The sequence below is a fragment of the Heloderma suspectum genome, chromosome 4 (assembly GCF_057233095.1).
Source record: "Heloderma suspectum isolate Gila_16-S chromosome 4, 16-S_ref, whole genome shotgun sequence".
In the NCBI taxonomy this organism is placed as follows: Eukaryota; Metazoa; Chordata; class Lepidosauria; order Squamata; family Helodermatidae; genus Heloderma; species Heloderma suspectum.
This window is the reverse complement of record NC_139461.1, coordinates 291,246,016-291,263,407: the sequence shown is the minus strand read 5'-3', so window position 1 is coordinate 291,263,407 and position 17,392 is coordinate 291,246,016. Positions and strand designations below refer to the sequence as shown.

Sequence of the window (17,392 nt, the reverse complement as noted above, 5' to 3'; positions counted from 1 at the left end):
TACTTTTTTTAAGCCTCTTGGAAAAAGACAGGAAACGTATTACAACAGGGATTAAAACATACACAAAATGTAAAGCAATTTAAAACAACTGAAAACAATTAGCAATAAAATACCAAGACCTGAGAAAACAACTGAATCAAGAAACCATCAGATGCCTTGGAGCAGAGGAAAGACATGACCTGGCACCTAAAATTTGACAGCGTGGGCACCCGGTGGGCCTCACTGGGGCCAGCAATCCACAATCGGGGGCCACCACTGAAAAAAATAGCCTACAACATACTGGTATTTGGGGTAGTTTGGCCCCACCCTTTTGCCTTCAGCCCCGCCTGCCACTGCAATACACCCTCTGAGAGCATTTCTGAATTGAATTTGGCTCTGAGGCTGAATGTGGCTCAACGCCTCTGCTCCAACCAAGCCTTTTCCCTCACATTGCCAGTTTTGACCCAGGAGCCTCCAATCCTTAACCCATATGTTAAAGCAATACCCCCTGAAAAACAGCACGAAGGGCAACTGGTCAAATTCGCTTTGCAGGGAAACTGGGGTGGGAGGAGGTGAGAACAACCATTTACCTACCACCCAAAGAGGCGGCTCTAGTAACTGTTTCTGTAAGATTTTAACTCTATTCCAACAATTCATGTGGCTTATGCAGAGCCCCAGTTCACACGCTCAGCTCTGCCAGTACTTTTCCATCTGCGCTGGCTGCCAGTCCATGTATGGGCCTGATTCAAAGTGCTCATATTATCATTCAAAGCTCTAATGGTATTGTGTCTGACTATTATTAGCCTCTTTGAGAACCATTGGTCCAAAAGCAGGATGTTGTGTTTGCTGGAGGATGGCTTGGATCTCCTAAACCTCCTGCTCTTGCCCATAGCACCTTCTCAGATGGCTTAACTGTCTTCTAGATTATGTTGCAGATACCTCAGCAGAACCCAAACAGACTCTTTTTCAAACAAAAATTATGCACAGGGCATGATCACATGAGAAGCTTAATGGGCAGCTAGAGACCCTGAGTTACAGACATCTGCTTTTTCTGAGCATGGCAGACTCTAGCCTCTGGATTATGCATGGGAAGAAAAAAAAATAAGGCCCTTTTTAAAGGAGAAGAAAATAATATTTCAGAGACTCTGATCTTGTATTCAGGCCCTAATTCCCACATCATCCAGAGAGCCATGGATGTACCACTCATGCTTCGTGTTACTATGGCGAGAGAGAGAAAGACATAAGATTTGCATCAATAATTTGTTGGCTCGGTATCATTACAGATGACACACCTTCTGTGCTGAGCTGAAATTTAACTGCTCTAAATATACATTGCACACAATCCCCTACAGGAGATCAAATGAGGAAGAGGAAGGAGTCTCTTCTCATGACTTTTGAAAATGGCCTCATATAAATTTCCATGAACATCTATTTCTAGACACGACAAGTAAGGGAAATATTCCCCAGGGTTTTATGACCAATCCTGCATATATTTTGCATCAGAGAGATGTAGATGGAAGCAAATAGATAAGGAATTCAAATTCAGTATTCCTGTGAGGTTTATTCCTTAAACGCCTCTCAAGCCAAATAAGAATGGATCAGCCACCAAAAGTTTATCTTTTCCCTCCTGGGCTAGTAGACCATTTGCACACCAAAATCCCAATTTTCTAATATATTAAGCTGTTAACTGCCAAAGATTAAAAATTAAATGGTCCATTATTGTTATCATGGTGCCAGAAGTACCTTTTCAGGCATAGTGAAATCAGTATGCAATCCTCGAGTGATGAAAAACAACAGCAAAACTCAGAAGGTTGGTTGGCTGTAGTTGTGCCCAGCAATGATATTTATGTAAATATTGAAGATGTTTAATCAATTTCATTGATATGACACCTGATAGACTCAGGTGTACACAACTGGAGCATCTGACTCTTAAACTTATTTATGCATTTGGTTATACCTCCTCTAAAGTTCAGTGGTTTACAAAGCTGATTTAAATGTTAGTCATGATCCATGCTTCCTTGCATGCACAGCCAGTCATGTAGTATCCCTGGACAGTGATAGCTTGGCCACAGTGGTAACCTCAAGACTGGATTACTGCAATGCACTCTATGTGCCCTTAAGGCTGTGCCGGAAGCTGGAGCTAGTGCAGAATGCAAGAGCTGGGTTGTTGTTGGGAGCTGACCTTTTTCAGCAGGGAAGTTCTTCGCTGGGGGAACTGCACTGGCTGCCCATTCACAACCGGTCCAGGTTTAAGGTGTTGGTACTAATGTACAAAGCCCTAAACAACTTGGGACCAGGATACCTGAGAGAGCGCCTTCTCTCTTACCAACCTGCCTGGTCACTGAGGTCATCAGAGGACTTGCTCCTGGTGGTTCCACATGGACCTATGGTCCGATTGGAGTCCACCCAGAGAAGAGCCTTCAGTGTGCTGGCCCCCTTTCTTTAGAACTAGGAATATGCAAACCCACCCCAGCCTGGGTTCTCTGGGCACCCGCTAAAGCACCACCCCTGCTTGCCCCCCCCCGGACCCACGCTCAAACTCATATGAGCTCAGCAAGTCACCTGCACTTACCCCAGGCCCATCCAGTGAGCGCCCACCTTTTTGCCAACTTTGTTTTCTTTGTGGAAAAAAGGGAGCGCAAAAAGTGTGCATGAAGGCTTAAGATGTGCACTATTACAGGTCAGGCACTGTGCTGCTTCTGGCCTCCTGAAAACAGCTCTTTGCCAGGAAGCATTCCTTAATTGACCTTCCACGGTTTTTACTGGTATTCTGTTTTTAAAAGAACAATTTTAATATGGTGTTTTCAAGAGCAATCCTATCTGGGTCAACGGTCACCTCCGAGCCTGGGGGGTGACCACCTATCCAGTGCAGGGCAGGAGGAGTGGTGAGGAGCAGATCTCCTCCTCGATCCCCCACCCAGCTTCGGCTGTCTAGCCACAACCTCGGAGCATGGGAAGCAGCAGCCCATAGGATGTGTTGTACTGGCATTTCTGACTTCCCCACCCCAACACGCCCCCAGGAATGCTCCATTTTTGCTGCTCCATGCTCCTCTTCTGAGTGCAGAGTGCAGGGCCATTCCCTGCTGCCTACAAGGCAGCACAGGAGGGGGTGGAGGTCAGTTCTCAGGGAACCGACCTCGGAGCACGGGCTCCGAGATTGGTTCCCAGAAACCAACCTATCCTATGACCATCTAGCAGCTGACTAGCAGCCATAGGATTGTACCTTTAAGAATTTTTATCTTTTTATTAGTTTACCTTTTATGTTCACCACTCCAGAATCCGTTTTAGATGTGGAGCAGTATAGAAATGTAGGGATGTTAGAGAATTCCACCACGGATCCCAGGGAGGCCGAATTCCAGTGAATTCAGGCCCCCAGAATCTGTGGCGGAACGGAGCAACCCGCCCCACCACCCCACGAAAGCCCTGCGAAACAGAGCCACTGCCGGTGGCGCTGGCACTGGCGGCGGTGGCGGCGGCTCCAGATGTCGCAGCAACAGCAGCTCCAGCTGCTGCCGGGCTGCAGCCACAAATGGCGGCCACTACGCCGGCCGCCCTTTGCGTCTCTGGCAAGCCGTGATAGGCTATGTAAGTATCTACGTAGCCTATCACGGCTCAGGGCAGGGACACAAATGGCATAGTCGCCACCATTTGTACCCCTGTCTTTTGCCGTGATAGGCTACGTAAATATATACATAGACTATCACGGCAATAGGAAGGAACGCAAATGGCGGCCTCTGTAGCCACCGCCATTTGTGTCTGTGTGTTTAGCCGTGATAGGCTATGTATATATATACATAGCCTATCACGGCTATAGACACGAACGCAAATGGCGGCGGCTACGGCGGCCGCCATTTGCGTCCCTGTGCAGCCCAGCGGCCGGATGTCCGGCTGCGGGCGGCCCCGGCCAGCAGCTCTGTGGAGTCCGGGGGGAGGGTTGGAGTGCCTCCCCCCCACCGCAGATTGCCAAGCGCGGAGCTAGGTAGGTGTTTTGTACATCCCTATAGAAATGTTGTAAATGAATAGATAAATAGCGTCAGAGCTCACAGAGCCAAAGTGCCAGGACGTTCCGATTAGGAGGGACAATGACCTCAACGGCAACCTTCCCTGAGCCTAGCTGCAATCTTCACAGTAGCTGGAAGGAAATGGATTTTCCCAGCAACCATATATACAACAATCCCTGTTGTAATGCAAAACATTGGGGGGGGTGACATCACCTTCAATGGTCAATTAAGACCCATTAAGACAAAGGACCTGTTAGAGGTGAAAACTGCTAGAACCTTGAAATAAACTATTTCTCCCTGGTGCTGGGAAAAGGAACTCCTGGAAAACCTTGAGCTGGTGTTCTTACGCTTTTTGAGTATATGCTGTTTCCCTGTTTCTCTTTCTCATGCAGTCTGAAGTCTCCCTAGCCAAGTTCAACATGCTAACCTCTACTATGGATGTACAGATTGTCTGTGTTTTGCAGGTTGTCAGGCACCTTTCATTCTGTCATCCACCCATCAACGGAATTGGATTTTTTTTTAGTTTCTGAATTTGTGCAAATTCACACATGCAAAAATGTGCAAATTCTCACAAAATGCACAAATTCCCCCAAATGCACATTTTCATGCTTTAGCCTATGGGGGGAAAGTGCATTCTTGTCGTGTGTGTGTGTGTGTGTGTGTGTGTGTATTTCTATGACAAAATTTGCACAAAATGCCTGAAGGTTAAAAAAAAAAAAAAAATCCATAAGTTTTCCCAACAGGGGAAAAACCAGTATGCTGAAGAATCCATGGGTCAGATTCATAAAAATCCGAACTCATTTGGTTGCATTGCAGATTCCTCCAACATCGCTAACCATTGCACTGCCCTTTGCTACTGTTTGGTATGACTGGACCTCACAACAATGTGCCTGGTAGGGGTGTACGAAACCCCACTCACCTGTGTCTGCGGGGGGTCAGCCGGGGGGGAGGTGATCCATTCCTCCCCCCCAGAATTCTCCCCCACCAGCACCTTTCCGCGGCATCTCCACAGAGCCACCAGCCAGGCCCATCCACAGCCAGACCTCCATCTGCTGCCGGGCTGCTGCAGCTACAAATGGCATTCTGTGTAGGGGACACCATTTGCGTCCCCCCTGTAGCCGTGATAGGCTACATAAATGTTTACGTAGCCTATCACTGCAAAGAACAGGGACGCAAATGACGTAGCGGATGCCATTTGCGTCCCTGCTCTTTGCTGTGATAGGCTACATAAGTATTTATGTAGCCTATCACAGCTAAAGGAGGGACGCAAATGGCGTCCCCTATGCAGGACACCACTTGCGGCTGCACACCGGAGCAGGAGACTGCAGCAGCCGGATCTGGACCCACTGGAGGCAGGTAGGATCCGGTCCGCGGGGACTTTGTGGGGTGGCGGGGGGAGCAGTCCATTCCACCACGGACTCCGGGGTAGGGATGTCAGAGAATTCCGCGATGGATCTCGGTGAGGCCAAATGCCAGTGCATTCGGCCCCCTGAAACCCATCGCGGAACGAAGCCCCCGCCCCCCAACCCACGAAAGGCACGCGGGACAAAGTCCCCGCCGCCCCCACCCCACGAAAAGTACGTGAAATGGAGCACTTACCTGTTCCCATCCGCACTGCTTTGCGAATGGCGGCCGTCCTGCGGCCGCCATTCACTTCCTCTTCTTCAAGCTGTGATAGGCTATGTAAATACTTACGTAGCCTATCATGGCTAACGCAGGGACACCATTTGCATCCCTGCGGAGACTGTGATAGGCTACGTAAGTATTTACATAGCCTATCACGGCGGAGGGGGGAACCCCAGCGTACGCAAATGGCGGCTACCACCATTTGCGTACGCTGGGTTTTTTTTCCCCCTGCCATGATCGGCTATGTATATACTTATGTAGCCAATCACGGCGGGGGGGGGGGGAACCAGCATACACAAATGATGGTAGCTGCCGCCATTTGCTTACGCTGGGGTTTTTCCCCCTGCCGTGATAGGCTACGTAAATATTTACATAGCCTATCATGGCTCAATACAGGGACGCAAATGGCGGCAGCTACGACAGCTGCCATTTGCATCCCTGCAGGGCTGCCCAGTGGCCAGATGTCCGGCTACGGGCAGCCGGAGTCGGCTGGCGGCTCCGTGGCTTGGCAGCGGAGCGGAGCCAGACGGGCAAGATTCCGGGGGGAGGGACGGAGCGCCTCCCCCCACCGCAGATGCCCCTCAGCGAAGCAAGGTAAGGGATTCATACATCCCTACTCTGGGGGGGGCGGATTCTAAAGAATCCAGCCTCACTGGGGTCCATGGCGGAATTCTCCGCTGTCCCTGGTGCCTGATCATACTGATCAAGGGAGGCCCTTCCCTGTTTCACATAGTGGTTTCTAGGATCCCAAGTAACCTCTGTACTGTGATTACTGGATACCTCTATGTGAGGTCATATGTGCATGAGACAGAGTTAGAGTGGCCATGTGTCCTCCTTTACAGAGGACAGTCCTCTATTTGAAGGGCCATCAGAGAACAGTCTTCTAATTGAAGGCATCTTCTCTTTGAAGAGTTAGGGATGCTAGAGAAATCTTCTGTGGACTCAAATAAGGCTGAATTCCCATGAATCCAGCCTGTGGGGCCCACAGCAGACCAGCTCCCCTTAACTCCAAGCCCATCAGACTCCATGTGGGACAGCTTCCAGATTGTAGAAAGACAAGGTCCATGAATGGCAGCTGCCATTCATGCAACTTGGGAAAATCACAGCCATAAATGGGGTAATTTACAGCATTTGCAGGCGTAAAACACAGCTATGTAAATTGCAGCAAAAAAGCGCTTTCATGTCTGCAATGTATGTAGATGTAAGTGCTTTACAGCCACAAATGGTGTAAAATACACCATTTATGGGTGTAATTTTCCCAAGGTCCACGAATGGCAGCCATCATTCACTGACCTTACCTTATTAAAATGGGAAAGGTGTCCCACAAAATCTGGTGGGCATGCTCAGGGCTCTGGGGAAATCCAATGAGCCAAAGCAGCCTGGCCTTCCCCACAGTTCACACACACACATATACACCAGATCAGATTTGGGGGCACTCACCCATCCCTGTGAAGAGCTATCCAGTCCAAGCCCAGTTTAAAGATAAAGAACCATCAGAGGGGAGAACATGGACCTTGAAGGTCCATCAACAGCAGAACCTGAACAGCAGACTGAGCAGCAGACAGACAGGTCACCTGGTCATAGTCTTCCCACTATGGTGAGAGATCTATTGTATTGCTATTAAAATTATAGTACTTGTTTTAAAATGTGCATCTATACACATTTTAAAATGTGCATATGCACATGTTAAACCAGTCTGTGTCTTTTTTAAAACATTCTGTATGGTGATGCTTGTCCTTTGGGGGGGGGGTGAATTTTAAATAGCCATCAGAGGCAGAGTAGACTGTGCCAAACAAACACCAAAAAATCAATTCAAATATAAAAGTACAATAATGAAGGTAAGAAGCAGGATCAAGTTTAGGCATCTTGATGCACCAGGCAAAACATTAAATTAGCACCTTTACCCGCCACACCCAACCTAACCACATACACTCTAGAACCTGGAGCATCATGGATCTCAGGCCTACTGAATACTCTCCACTAGGGATGTACAGATTCCCCACCGTCGGTTCCAGTGGGGAATCCGTGGAGGGGGGATGCGATCTGTTCCTCCCCCCTGGAATCCTCGCGGAGTAGCTCCGATTTGCAAAGATTCCGCAGAGCCAAGGGCCGCCCGTTCTGCTGTCCACATGCCCCAGATTCCCCCGTTTTTTTCGGCACCCTGAACTTACGTAAATAATTCCATAAGTACTGCCAAAAAATCCTTTCCACGCATCCACTGTCGGTCTCCGTAAGCCTTGGGTCATAGGCAAAATTCCTATTTCTTTTTGTAAAAAGGGTAAAGCCCTTTGCGGGGATTCCCCATGTAACATCTGGTCATCTGACCTCACCTGACCTCACCAAACCTGTCCTGACCTCACCTCACCTGACCTCACCGGACTTGTCCGGACCTCACCTCACCAGACCGGACCTCACCTCCACAGACAATAAACAGAAAAGATGGAGGATTTCCGTGGACTTTGCGACTCAGCCCCAGCGAAAGAAAGCCTCAGGTCACAGGGAAAATGCCTATATTGTGAAAAGGGTAAAGCCATTCGTGTTCTTGTTCCATTTCCAATTTAAGGATTTCTTTTCTTGATTATTTTTAAAAAATCCGCTGTTCAGCGGACAAAAAAAAAAAGTGTCCACATGAGCTTCAGTCTGGGTCGACCAGGCTGCCCCATTCCACGGGACCGGTTTTGTCAGAATTCGATTATATTTAAAATTCCTGTGGAATTCTCTGACATCCCTACTCTCCACTGTGTTATCTTGGGGATCATTACAAAAAAAATCAAAAACAAGACTGCCAATATTGTGAATTGTGTAATGAACTAATCTATGATGTGACCACACTTGGAATACTGTGTATCGTTCTGGTTACCACAGCTCAGAGGGATATTGTAATGCTGGAGAAGGTGCTGAAAGGAGCGACTAAAATTATCAAGGAACTTCAGCAACTCTCCTATGAGGAAAGGTTACAATGTTTGGGACTGTTTAGCTTGGTAAAAAGGTGAGTAAGGGTGGGGGGAATATGATAGAGTCCTATAAAATTGTACATAACGTGGAGAAAGTGGATAGGAAGAAGTGTTTCTCCCTCTCTCATACTAGAACCCAGAGTCATCCAATGAAGCCAAATGGTGGGAACGGTGGGAGATTCAGGACAGAAAAAAGGAAGTACTTCTTCATACCACACATAGCTAAACAATAGAACTTGCTGCCGTAAGATGTAGTCTTGGCCACCAACTTGGATGGCTTTAAAGAGGGATTAGACAAATTCATAGAGGATAAGCCTCCCAATGGCTATTAGTCATGATGTCTATATATTACCTCCAGTATCAGAGGCAGTATGCCAGCCAACACCAATTGCTGGGCAACATGGGCAGGAGGGTGCTGTTGTATTTACATCCTGCTTGTGGGCCTCCCATAGACATCCAGTTGGCCATTAAGTAAACAGAATGCTGGAGTAGATAGCCCTCTTTGGTGTGATAAAGCATGGTTCTTCTTAACTTCTTATCTTTCTTTGCTCTCTTAACATCCTGATGAAACTGACTTCACTCCCTAGTTCCACAGCCATGACATCCCCAACTCTCTCCTCCTGGGATTCTAGCTTAGTTCCTCCTCTCTGCATTATTTAGTGACTCCAGTCCTTGCCTTAGAGTCTTGAGGAGGTGCTATTCATCCATACATATGCCATCTTGGCCCTTGGCTTCTTTCACTATTCACCTGCCCACTACTGCTTCTGCTTTGGTCCTTGCCTCATCAAGCCTTCTGGGTTGTATGTGCAGTTTCTAGGGATGGCGGAGAATTCTACCACAGACTCGAATGAGGCTGGATTCTAAGAATCTGCCCCCCCCAGAGTCTGCAGCGGAATGAAAGACTAACCTCTGCCACCCGGGGGAATCTGCGTGGGGCCGGATCCTACCTTCTGCCAGCCGGCCCCTGCTGCCTGTCCTGCCTGCTCCTGCCTGTCTTCGGATGCGAATGGCATCCAGGGTAGCGGACGCCATTTGCATCCCTGCCATTTGCCATGATAGGCTATGTAAATCTTTACATAGCCTATTACTGCAAAGAACAGGGATGCAAATGGTGCCCGCTACGCCATTTGTGTCCCTGTTCTTTGCAGTGATAGGCTGCGTAAAGATTACATAGCCTATCACAGCAAACAGCAGGGACACAAATGGCACCCACTACACAGATGCCATTGTGTCCCAGCGGCCAGAGCTGGCCGGCAGCTCTGCGGACTCACTGCGGAGCAGAGCCGGCTGGGGCAGGCGAGGATTCCGGGGCAGAGGAACAGATCGCTTCCCCCCCGCGGATCCCCATGGACCCAAGGTAAGGGGGTTTTGTACACCCCTATCAGTTTCCAAACATAGCACAAGAAACTATGCATGCAGTGCCAAATACAGATGAATTACTAATGTGCAATCCCCATTAGCATTTCATGATGTCCTGTTCTAGGAGTGGCCAAAGCAGGAGAGCAAGCCATCAGCAAAAGTTGGGTTCCAAGGCAAGGTCAGAAGGCAGTCTAAGTCTAAGGAGGCACGATCCAAGCAGAAAACAAGGTAACCAGGCAGGAACAATACCAAAGAAAGGTCTAAAGCCAGTTCAGGCACAGGAAGGTCCAGTGAAGAGCACTAGGTAGTTAGAAGATAGACAAGTAGAGTCCAAAGCTGATGCACAGACATTGCTCCTAAAACTTTCTGCTGAAACTGAGGCCCTTTGTGGAAGTCCCTGGGCCTTCACCCAAGGCTCAGCTGCTGGTCATCAGAGGTACTCTAGAAGAGGGCCTACTCACAATGAGAACTTGCTCATGAGTTGCTCACAAGAAGCTTTCTTTTGCAAATGGGCAATTCTTCATCTGACTGCTGTCTTTGCCTGTATCTTAAAATTCTGATGTTCTCAGGGGCTCGGTGGTAGCTTGACATCTGCCTCTAAATCTCAAGAAATTGGACCCAATGCCATCTCCCCCAAGGGGCCAGGTTCTTCTTTGTCAGCCCCAGGTCCCCTGAAGTAGCCTGTTCCTTGGGGACATCCAGGTAAGGAGGCTCCAGATTGTCCCCTAGGAGGATTTCTCCTGGAGGGCATGACAAGTAGGTGGTACCATCTTTATGGGTGGTACCAGCACAGTACCATCTGGCTTGTGATGACATTGGGAATCTAAATCACTATATTCTACCTCGGACCACAGTGCACAGTAATTATTACCACTACTGTCTTGCGAATTATACAGAACACCTTATCACACATTTCTGGATTGGGATGGGACCTATTGCTGGGATCTCATTCACAGCCTCTTTTGTTTCTCTGTAGGACAGGACTTACATTTTGTGTTCATTCCCCTGCTCCAAATTCCAAACGGTACTAATGACCAATTTTACTTTATACTTAATTATATTAAATGCTTTGCTGATTACTTACAAATGCTTGTGCAATTTGAGACAGATGGATTGCCATTAGAATGTGTTTTTAAGACAATTCTCAAACTTTCTGAAATGTAAAAATCTGAAGTTCCCAAATCATTTTCATTGACTTAAAAAATAGTTCTTTTAAAAATGCATTATATATTAATTCATTTAAAAGGGCTGCAAGCCATTAAACAGATAGGCCCTAATATAGGTAACGTCAGTGATGACTAAGTCCTATTGAAACCAGAGCAACAAGTAAGCTGTGACTAACTTCTGTTCCATTGCTTTCAATGGCAGTTAGCCACAAACATCATTAGCTGGATTGGCGCCAAAGGCTAGATTAACCATGGAAGTTATTTACATCGGATTGCATTCTCAGTAGGAAAATGTGGGAGAAGCCTGTATATTATCAAACGCTTCTTACCTTGTGATAGCATCTGAAGTACGCAGCACGCTCATCTGAAAATTTCTCGATTCTTTTGGGCCCTTTGCTTGATGCTTTCTTGAAAATCAGCCAACATCTCTGATAAATCTAGAACAACAAAATTTCCCATGACTTGTATGCCCCTGATACGTATTTTAAAATATTCCATCTGTGTGTGTGTGTGTGTGTGTGTGTGTGTATGTATATATATTCAATTATCAAAAAACTTGCTGGTTTGAGGCCAGAGTTAAGGCTATCTCATGTTGGCTCAGATTCCACAAAGCCAGGAAATTGGAAGCTAAGGCTGATGTCTTAATTGACTTGCCTCGTGATCCGTGATGATGTTGTACAAGGGCTCAAATTGTGTTTGCTTACATTGTACCTTCCATGCACCCACATGGATGCCTCACATTGTCCTGGTCCTGTATTGCCTTATGAAGCATCTGAGCCTTACTGTTTTTCTACAGGCATCCTCCTCTGAGTTGGCCCATGACTGTTCGTTGCTTATATCAGTAGCTGGCAAGATGGGTTAAACAGGGAGAGGGAGAGGGAGCCTTCTCCTAGCAGTAAGGCAATACAGGGCCAAGACAACGTGGGGCAGCTAACCAAGGAAAAATGTGGAATTTAACCAACAAGTTTTCTTATAATTGAATTTCACTGGTTTTTCAAAAAGAGGTTTATAATTGCGTTGTTGGCAATCCTACCCTCTTCCCGAAGCATTTGAATCTTCTTTCTTGGAAGTTTACGTATATGATAAATGGGATTATAAATACCTAACTAATGGTCATCAAGATTTCATTTCAAGCATCAGGATTCTAAGATCTTAGGGAGAACTCCCATGGAGAGAGGAGCCTACCCATTGCAGACAGTGACCCTCCCCATGTAGAAAGCAACGAGAATGGCGTGGAAGGGGACTGAGCTAGCAAACTCATCCCTGCTTCCCTTTTTCACATGCAGAGCTTACACACAATGAGAATGACTGAACAGGACTAGATTCTTACAACCATCTTAATGAGCTAGGGATATATGAGAATTCAGTTCACAAATCACTCAAAAATGCCCCATTTGCAATCCCGAAAGCTAACAGGAGCACATTTTCTCCAAAAATGTTCACAAATTCCTGGACTTGTTCACAAAATGTGTACTTGAAAAATGTGCAACTTTCTCAAAATGCGCAACTTTCTCAGAATGCACACATTTGAAATCATCCACACTTTCATCTATGGGGGAAAATTTGCGCAAATTTGGGAATTGTTTGCACAACTTTCACGGTCGATAGCTGTTCACTTTGTGCAATTTTCCCATTCACGCAAAACAAACAGTGATTGCAAATGCAAGCACAAATTGCAGAGAGACAAGCAGTGGGCTGATGTTCAGAGAATCTTGGCAGACTCAAACATTGGTTGTTCACCCCATCAGTGCAAAGTGAATATATTCCTAGTATGAGACACAATCCTTGCATGTCCACACAGGAAGTAAGATGAAGGATCAGGGCCCTTGCACCGCATTTCTGCTTTCAGAAAGGTGGTGTGAGGCCCTGATCCTTCCGCTCCCCCCACCTGTACATTCTATCCCCACCTCTCCCAAATTTCTGAGGGTCAAACTGCATGTTACATTAAAGATGTAGCTTGGGGAGGGGTTGCTTTTACTCAAAAGTAAGCTCATGCAAACTCCTAGGGAATAGGACTCTAGAGTGGTGGGCAGGAGGCATTAACCCTTTGCCTATACCTGCTGCAATTTACTTTACAACTGTATGCCTTTTTAGCAAAGTAAATTGGAGGCATGAGTGGCCTGATCCAGACTGGGACCACAGTGGAGGAAGGGGGTGCAAATGATTAAATTCTCCTTCTCCCCTCGCTAGGGTCCCAATCCATGTTGCATTATGTAGTCTCACCTTGTGAGAAGTCACATTCCATAACTAAAGGAATAGGCATTGCACACAGAAGACCTCTGTAAACAAATTCTTCTTATAGCTAGGGATGGCAGGGAATTCCGCCACAGATCTCGGGGAGGCCGAATGCCAGTGCGTTCGGCCCCCTAAAATCTGTGGTGGAACAGCCTGCCACCCCCCACCCCCCCACCCCGCGGATCCCCCCAGGACGAGACTTACTTGGGGCGGATCTTCCGGGCGGCGGCAGTGGCTCCGGTGGCGGCGGTGGCGGCGGCTGGTCTTCCGACCGGCTGCCACCGCCGCCATTTGCAGGTTTTTGTTTTTACACCGATGTGATAGGCTACGTAAGTTTTTACATAGCCTAAAACGTCTGGGTAAAAAAAAAAAAAAAAGCATACACAAATGGCGGCAGCTATGGCCGCTGCCATTTGCATACGCCTAGTCTGTTTGTTTTTTAACCCAGACATTTTAGGCTACGTAAAAACTTACGTAGCCTAAAACGACTAGGTAAAAAAAAAAGGCATACGCAAATGGCGGCGGCTACAGCCGCCGCTATTTGCGTTCCTTATTTTTGACATCTTAATCTACGTAAATATTTATGTAGACTAAGACGGCAAAAATAATGGGAACCCAAATAGCATCCACTATGCTATTTGCGTTCCCCTTATTTTCGCCATCTTAGTCTACGTAAATATTTATGTAGATTAAGACGTCAAAAAAAAGGAACGCAAATGGCGGCGGCTGTAGCCACTGCCATTTGCGTACGCGGTTTTGTTTTTTGTTTTTTCCCAGAGCCCTCCGCGGCCGGAAATCTGGCTGTGGACAGCTCTGGCCTGGCTGGGCCTGGCCGGCTGCTTCGCGGAGCCACCGCAGAGCACAGCCGGCCAAGGAGGATTCCAGGGGGGAGGAACGGAGCGCCTCCCCCCCATCCAGGATTCCGGGGGGAGGGACAGAGCACCTCCCCCCCCACCATCAGCATAATCCGCGAACAGGTAAGTGATTTTCGTACATCCCTACTTATAGCCTTGGGAGTACTGGCAGCATTCTAGCTTCAGAGTGAAACAGAGCATGCCTGACATACCTTTGCCAGCAGTTGCTGCCATAAGCTTTCATGGGGCAGAAAAATGTTAACAACATTTGAACTGCTGCTCAGAACTTCACCAAACCAATAAAAGGCACACCTCCTCAACAAGCCTGAAAAATGTACATCAGTACTTTTCAACAAAATGTTACAGTATAATTTGCTGTATCTGTGGACATTTGTACCAGATTGGTTTGAAATTTTGCACGATTGTAGACCTACTCAGGTAGATCATGATGCCCAGATTCATATTATTAGCTCAACAGGTGTCATTTTTATAAGCACTAGAATTTTGAGAGGTTTAATGATGGAAACTTTTTTTGTGACTCTCCTTAACTAAAAGGGCACTTCTGTACCCCTTTGCTGTACAATGGGTCAGATCCAGACTAAATTAGTTACACTAAGTTCTAATTGTAATTAGTAGGATCAGGCAAGCTACATCATGACTAATTTGTCACATTTACTTCAGTGGGACCTAAGTTTAACTAACTTAAAGTGCAATCCTATGGAGGTAGTTGTCAGCCTCTGAACTCAGAGGCTGATTACTATCCAATGAAGGGTGGCTGGAGCACAGAGGCGATCCTCACCTCCGTGCTCTGGCCACCCTTCATTTTTGGCTAGAGGGGCAATTTTGCCTGTGTAGCCAGGGAGCTTCAGACTGGGAGGGGGAAGGCCACACAGTGCATAGCAGTCTTCTCCCCTCCCCGCCCCCAGAACCACCCCTTTTCCCCATCTCCAGATTCTGTTTCTGAGCACAGAGATGTAGCCAGTGCAGAGAGAACTGTGCTGGCTACAAAGGGGTGGGGGAGGGAGTGGGGAGTGTGGTTTCTGGGCTCCAAGGTCACAGCCCTGGTTCCGACCTTGGATCCCAGAAACCAAAATATCCTATGGCCCTCTAGACAGTGTCTAGTGGCTACGGGATTGCGCACTTAGTCTGGATCCAACCCAGTGATGACAGATGATGATTATTATTATTATTAATTCAATTTATAACCCACCTATATACAAATACTCTAGGCAGCATACAAAGTTAAAAACAATATAACAGAAAATCCAACAATAAAAATAACACAGCTTAAAAGCTGTATACAAGAGTCAGCAAAAAGGAACAAGAGTTCTAAAAAGGGAAGGCCTGCCAGAATAATAGGGTCTTTAATTCCTGCTTAAAAACCTTCAAATAGGGCAGCAGGCACATTTCAACCACCAGGTCATTCCACAACTGAGGGGCAGCAAAGGAAAAGGTCCTCTTGCGTGTGGCTGCCAATCTCACATAATGCGGCCTCAGCAGATAACCCTCAGAGGACCTCAAGTGGTAGACGGACATAGGGGAGAAGGTGCTCCCTAAGGTACCTTGGACCTAGACCATGTAGGGCCTTAAAGGTAAGAACCAGCAATTTGTATTTTACTTGGAAACAAACTGGCAGCCAGTGTAAAGATTTTAAAACCCGTGTAAAATGCTCTCCGTGGGGTGTCCCAGAGACCAAATTGGCTGCCATATTGTACCATCCCACTAATTACAATTAGAACTAAGTTTAACTAATTTAGTCTGGATCTGACCCATTGTACAGCAAAGGGGTACAGAAGTGCCCCTGTAGTTAAAGAGAGTCACAAAAAACGTTTCCATCACTAAACCCCTCAAAATTCTAGTGCTAATAAAAATGACACCTGTTGAGCTCGTAATATGAATCTGGGCATCATGATCAACAAAATGAGTAGGTCTACAATTGTGCAAAATTTCAAACCAATCTGATACAAATGTCCACAGATACAGCAAATTATACGTCAACATTTTGTTGAAAAGTATTGATGTACATTTTTCAGGCTTGTTGAGGAGGCGTGCCTTTTATTAACTAAATATAGAGGCAGCTCCAAGTACAGATCATTACAGAAATCAAGCGTAGAGGTTACCAGCACATGCACTACCATTATCAGGTCCACATATTCCAGGAATGGACATAGCTGGCATATCAGCCGAAGTCGATAACAAGCACTTCTCACCGTTGCCTCCACCTGGGGTGCCAAGGGCAGGGTTGGGTGAAGAAGCACCCCCAAGCGATGAACTTGCTCCTTCAGGGGGAGCGCAACCAGCTCCTTTCCTGGGTCCTATGGACACACGCCGGCAGCCATCTTGTTGTTTTGGAGGGGGTGACCCATTTTTAAAATGGCTCACCCCATCCCCCGGAAAACAGAAGACAGCCGCTGCCACATGTCCAGAGGGCCCAGGAGATGGCAGCGGCAACAGATCTCCCAGCAGCACCAGCAGCGGCTCCCCCAGCAGCAGCAGTAGCTCCCCCAGCCATGGCTCCCCTGGCAGCACCCCCATTCACAGAACAAGGGCCCAGGTAAGGAGCTGGAGGCTGGGCAGTGTGTTGGGGGGGGGAAGTGGGATTCAGATGTCCAAATCCCGCTTTGGTTTCATAGGCTGAAGCAAGACGCGCCCCCCCCCCATCAGCCTGAGTCGAATCAGGCTGGCCTCAGAAGCCCCGAAGCAGCCTCCAAGTCAGATTGGGGGTCCATGAACAGCCCTAGTTGTAACCTCCCTTTTCACAGACAGTAGGCGATTGTCATGGAAGGCTTACAGCAGGGGTGGACAGACCTCAGGTCTGCTGGTTCTACTTAGTTTTTCACTAAAAGCCTGCAGTCCACCAACCAGAATCAAGTGCAAAATAGTGGCTCGGGCAGGGAGGCACATGCTAAGAATTAAGGAACAGGATGTCTCTAGGCTCATATTCATCCCTGGAGTTTGTGCTCTGTACCACAGGCAAGTTCACAAATCCTTTCATGCAAAAACCCACTCCCCACAAGCATTCTTTTTCAGCACCTTAATTTTGTGTGTGGGGGGGTGTCCTATACTTGTGGCTATTGTTCGGCAGTTGGGAATCAGAAATCCTTGCCCATCTACTGCAAATCAACCAGAGAACTACCAGTAGATCCCAACTGAGCTCCTGCCCACCCCTGGCTTATCAGACACCCCAGGTCAGGAAGTGAGACAAGAACTTTACTGCA

The 17,392-nt window shown here is 47.4% G+C and overlaps 1 protein-coding gene across 4 annotated transcripts in view; it reads right to left on the bottom strand.

Annotated features, from left to right (window-relative positions):
• Nucleotides 1-17,392, bottom strand: part of DOK5 (docking protein 5) — a 100,332-nt gene that overhangs the window by 33,761 nt on the left and 49,179 nt on the right. For all 4 annotated transcript variants that reach the window (XM_084854182.1, XM_084854183.1, XM_084854184.1 and 1 more), the window contains exon 2: nt 11,415-11,522. In XM_084854182.1, the coding sequence (XP_084710308.1) occupies nt 11,415-11,522 (108 nt within the window). The remainder of the gene's footprint in view (nt 1-11,414; nt 11,523-17,392) is intronic.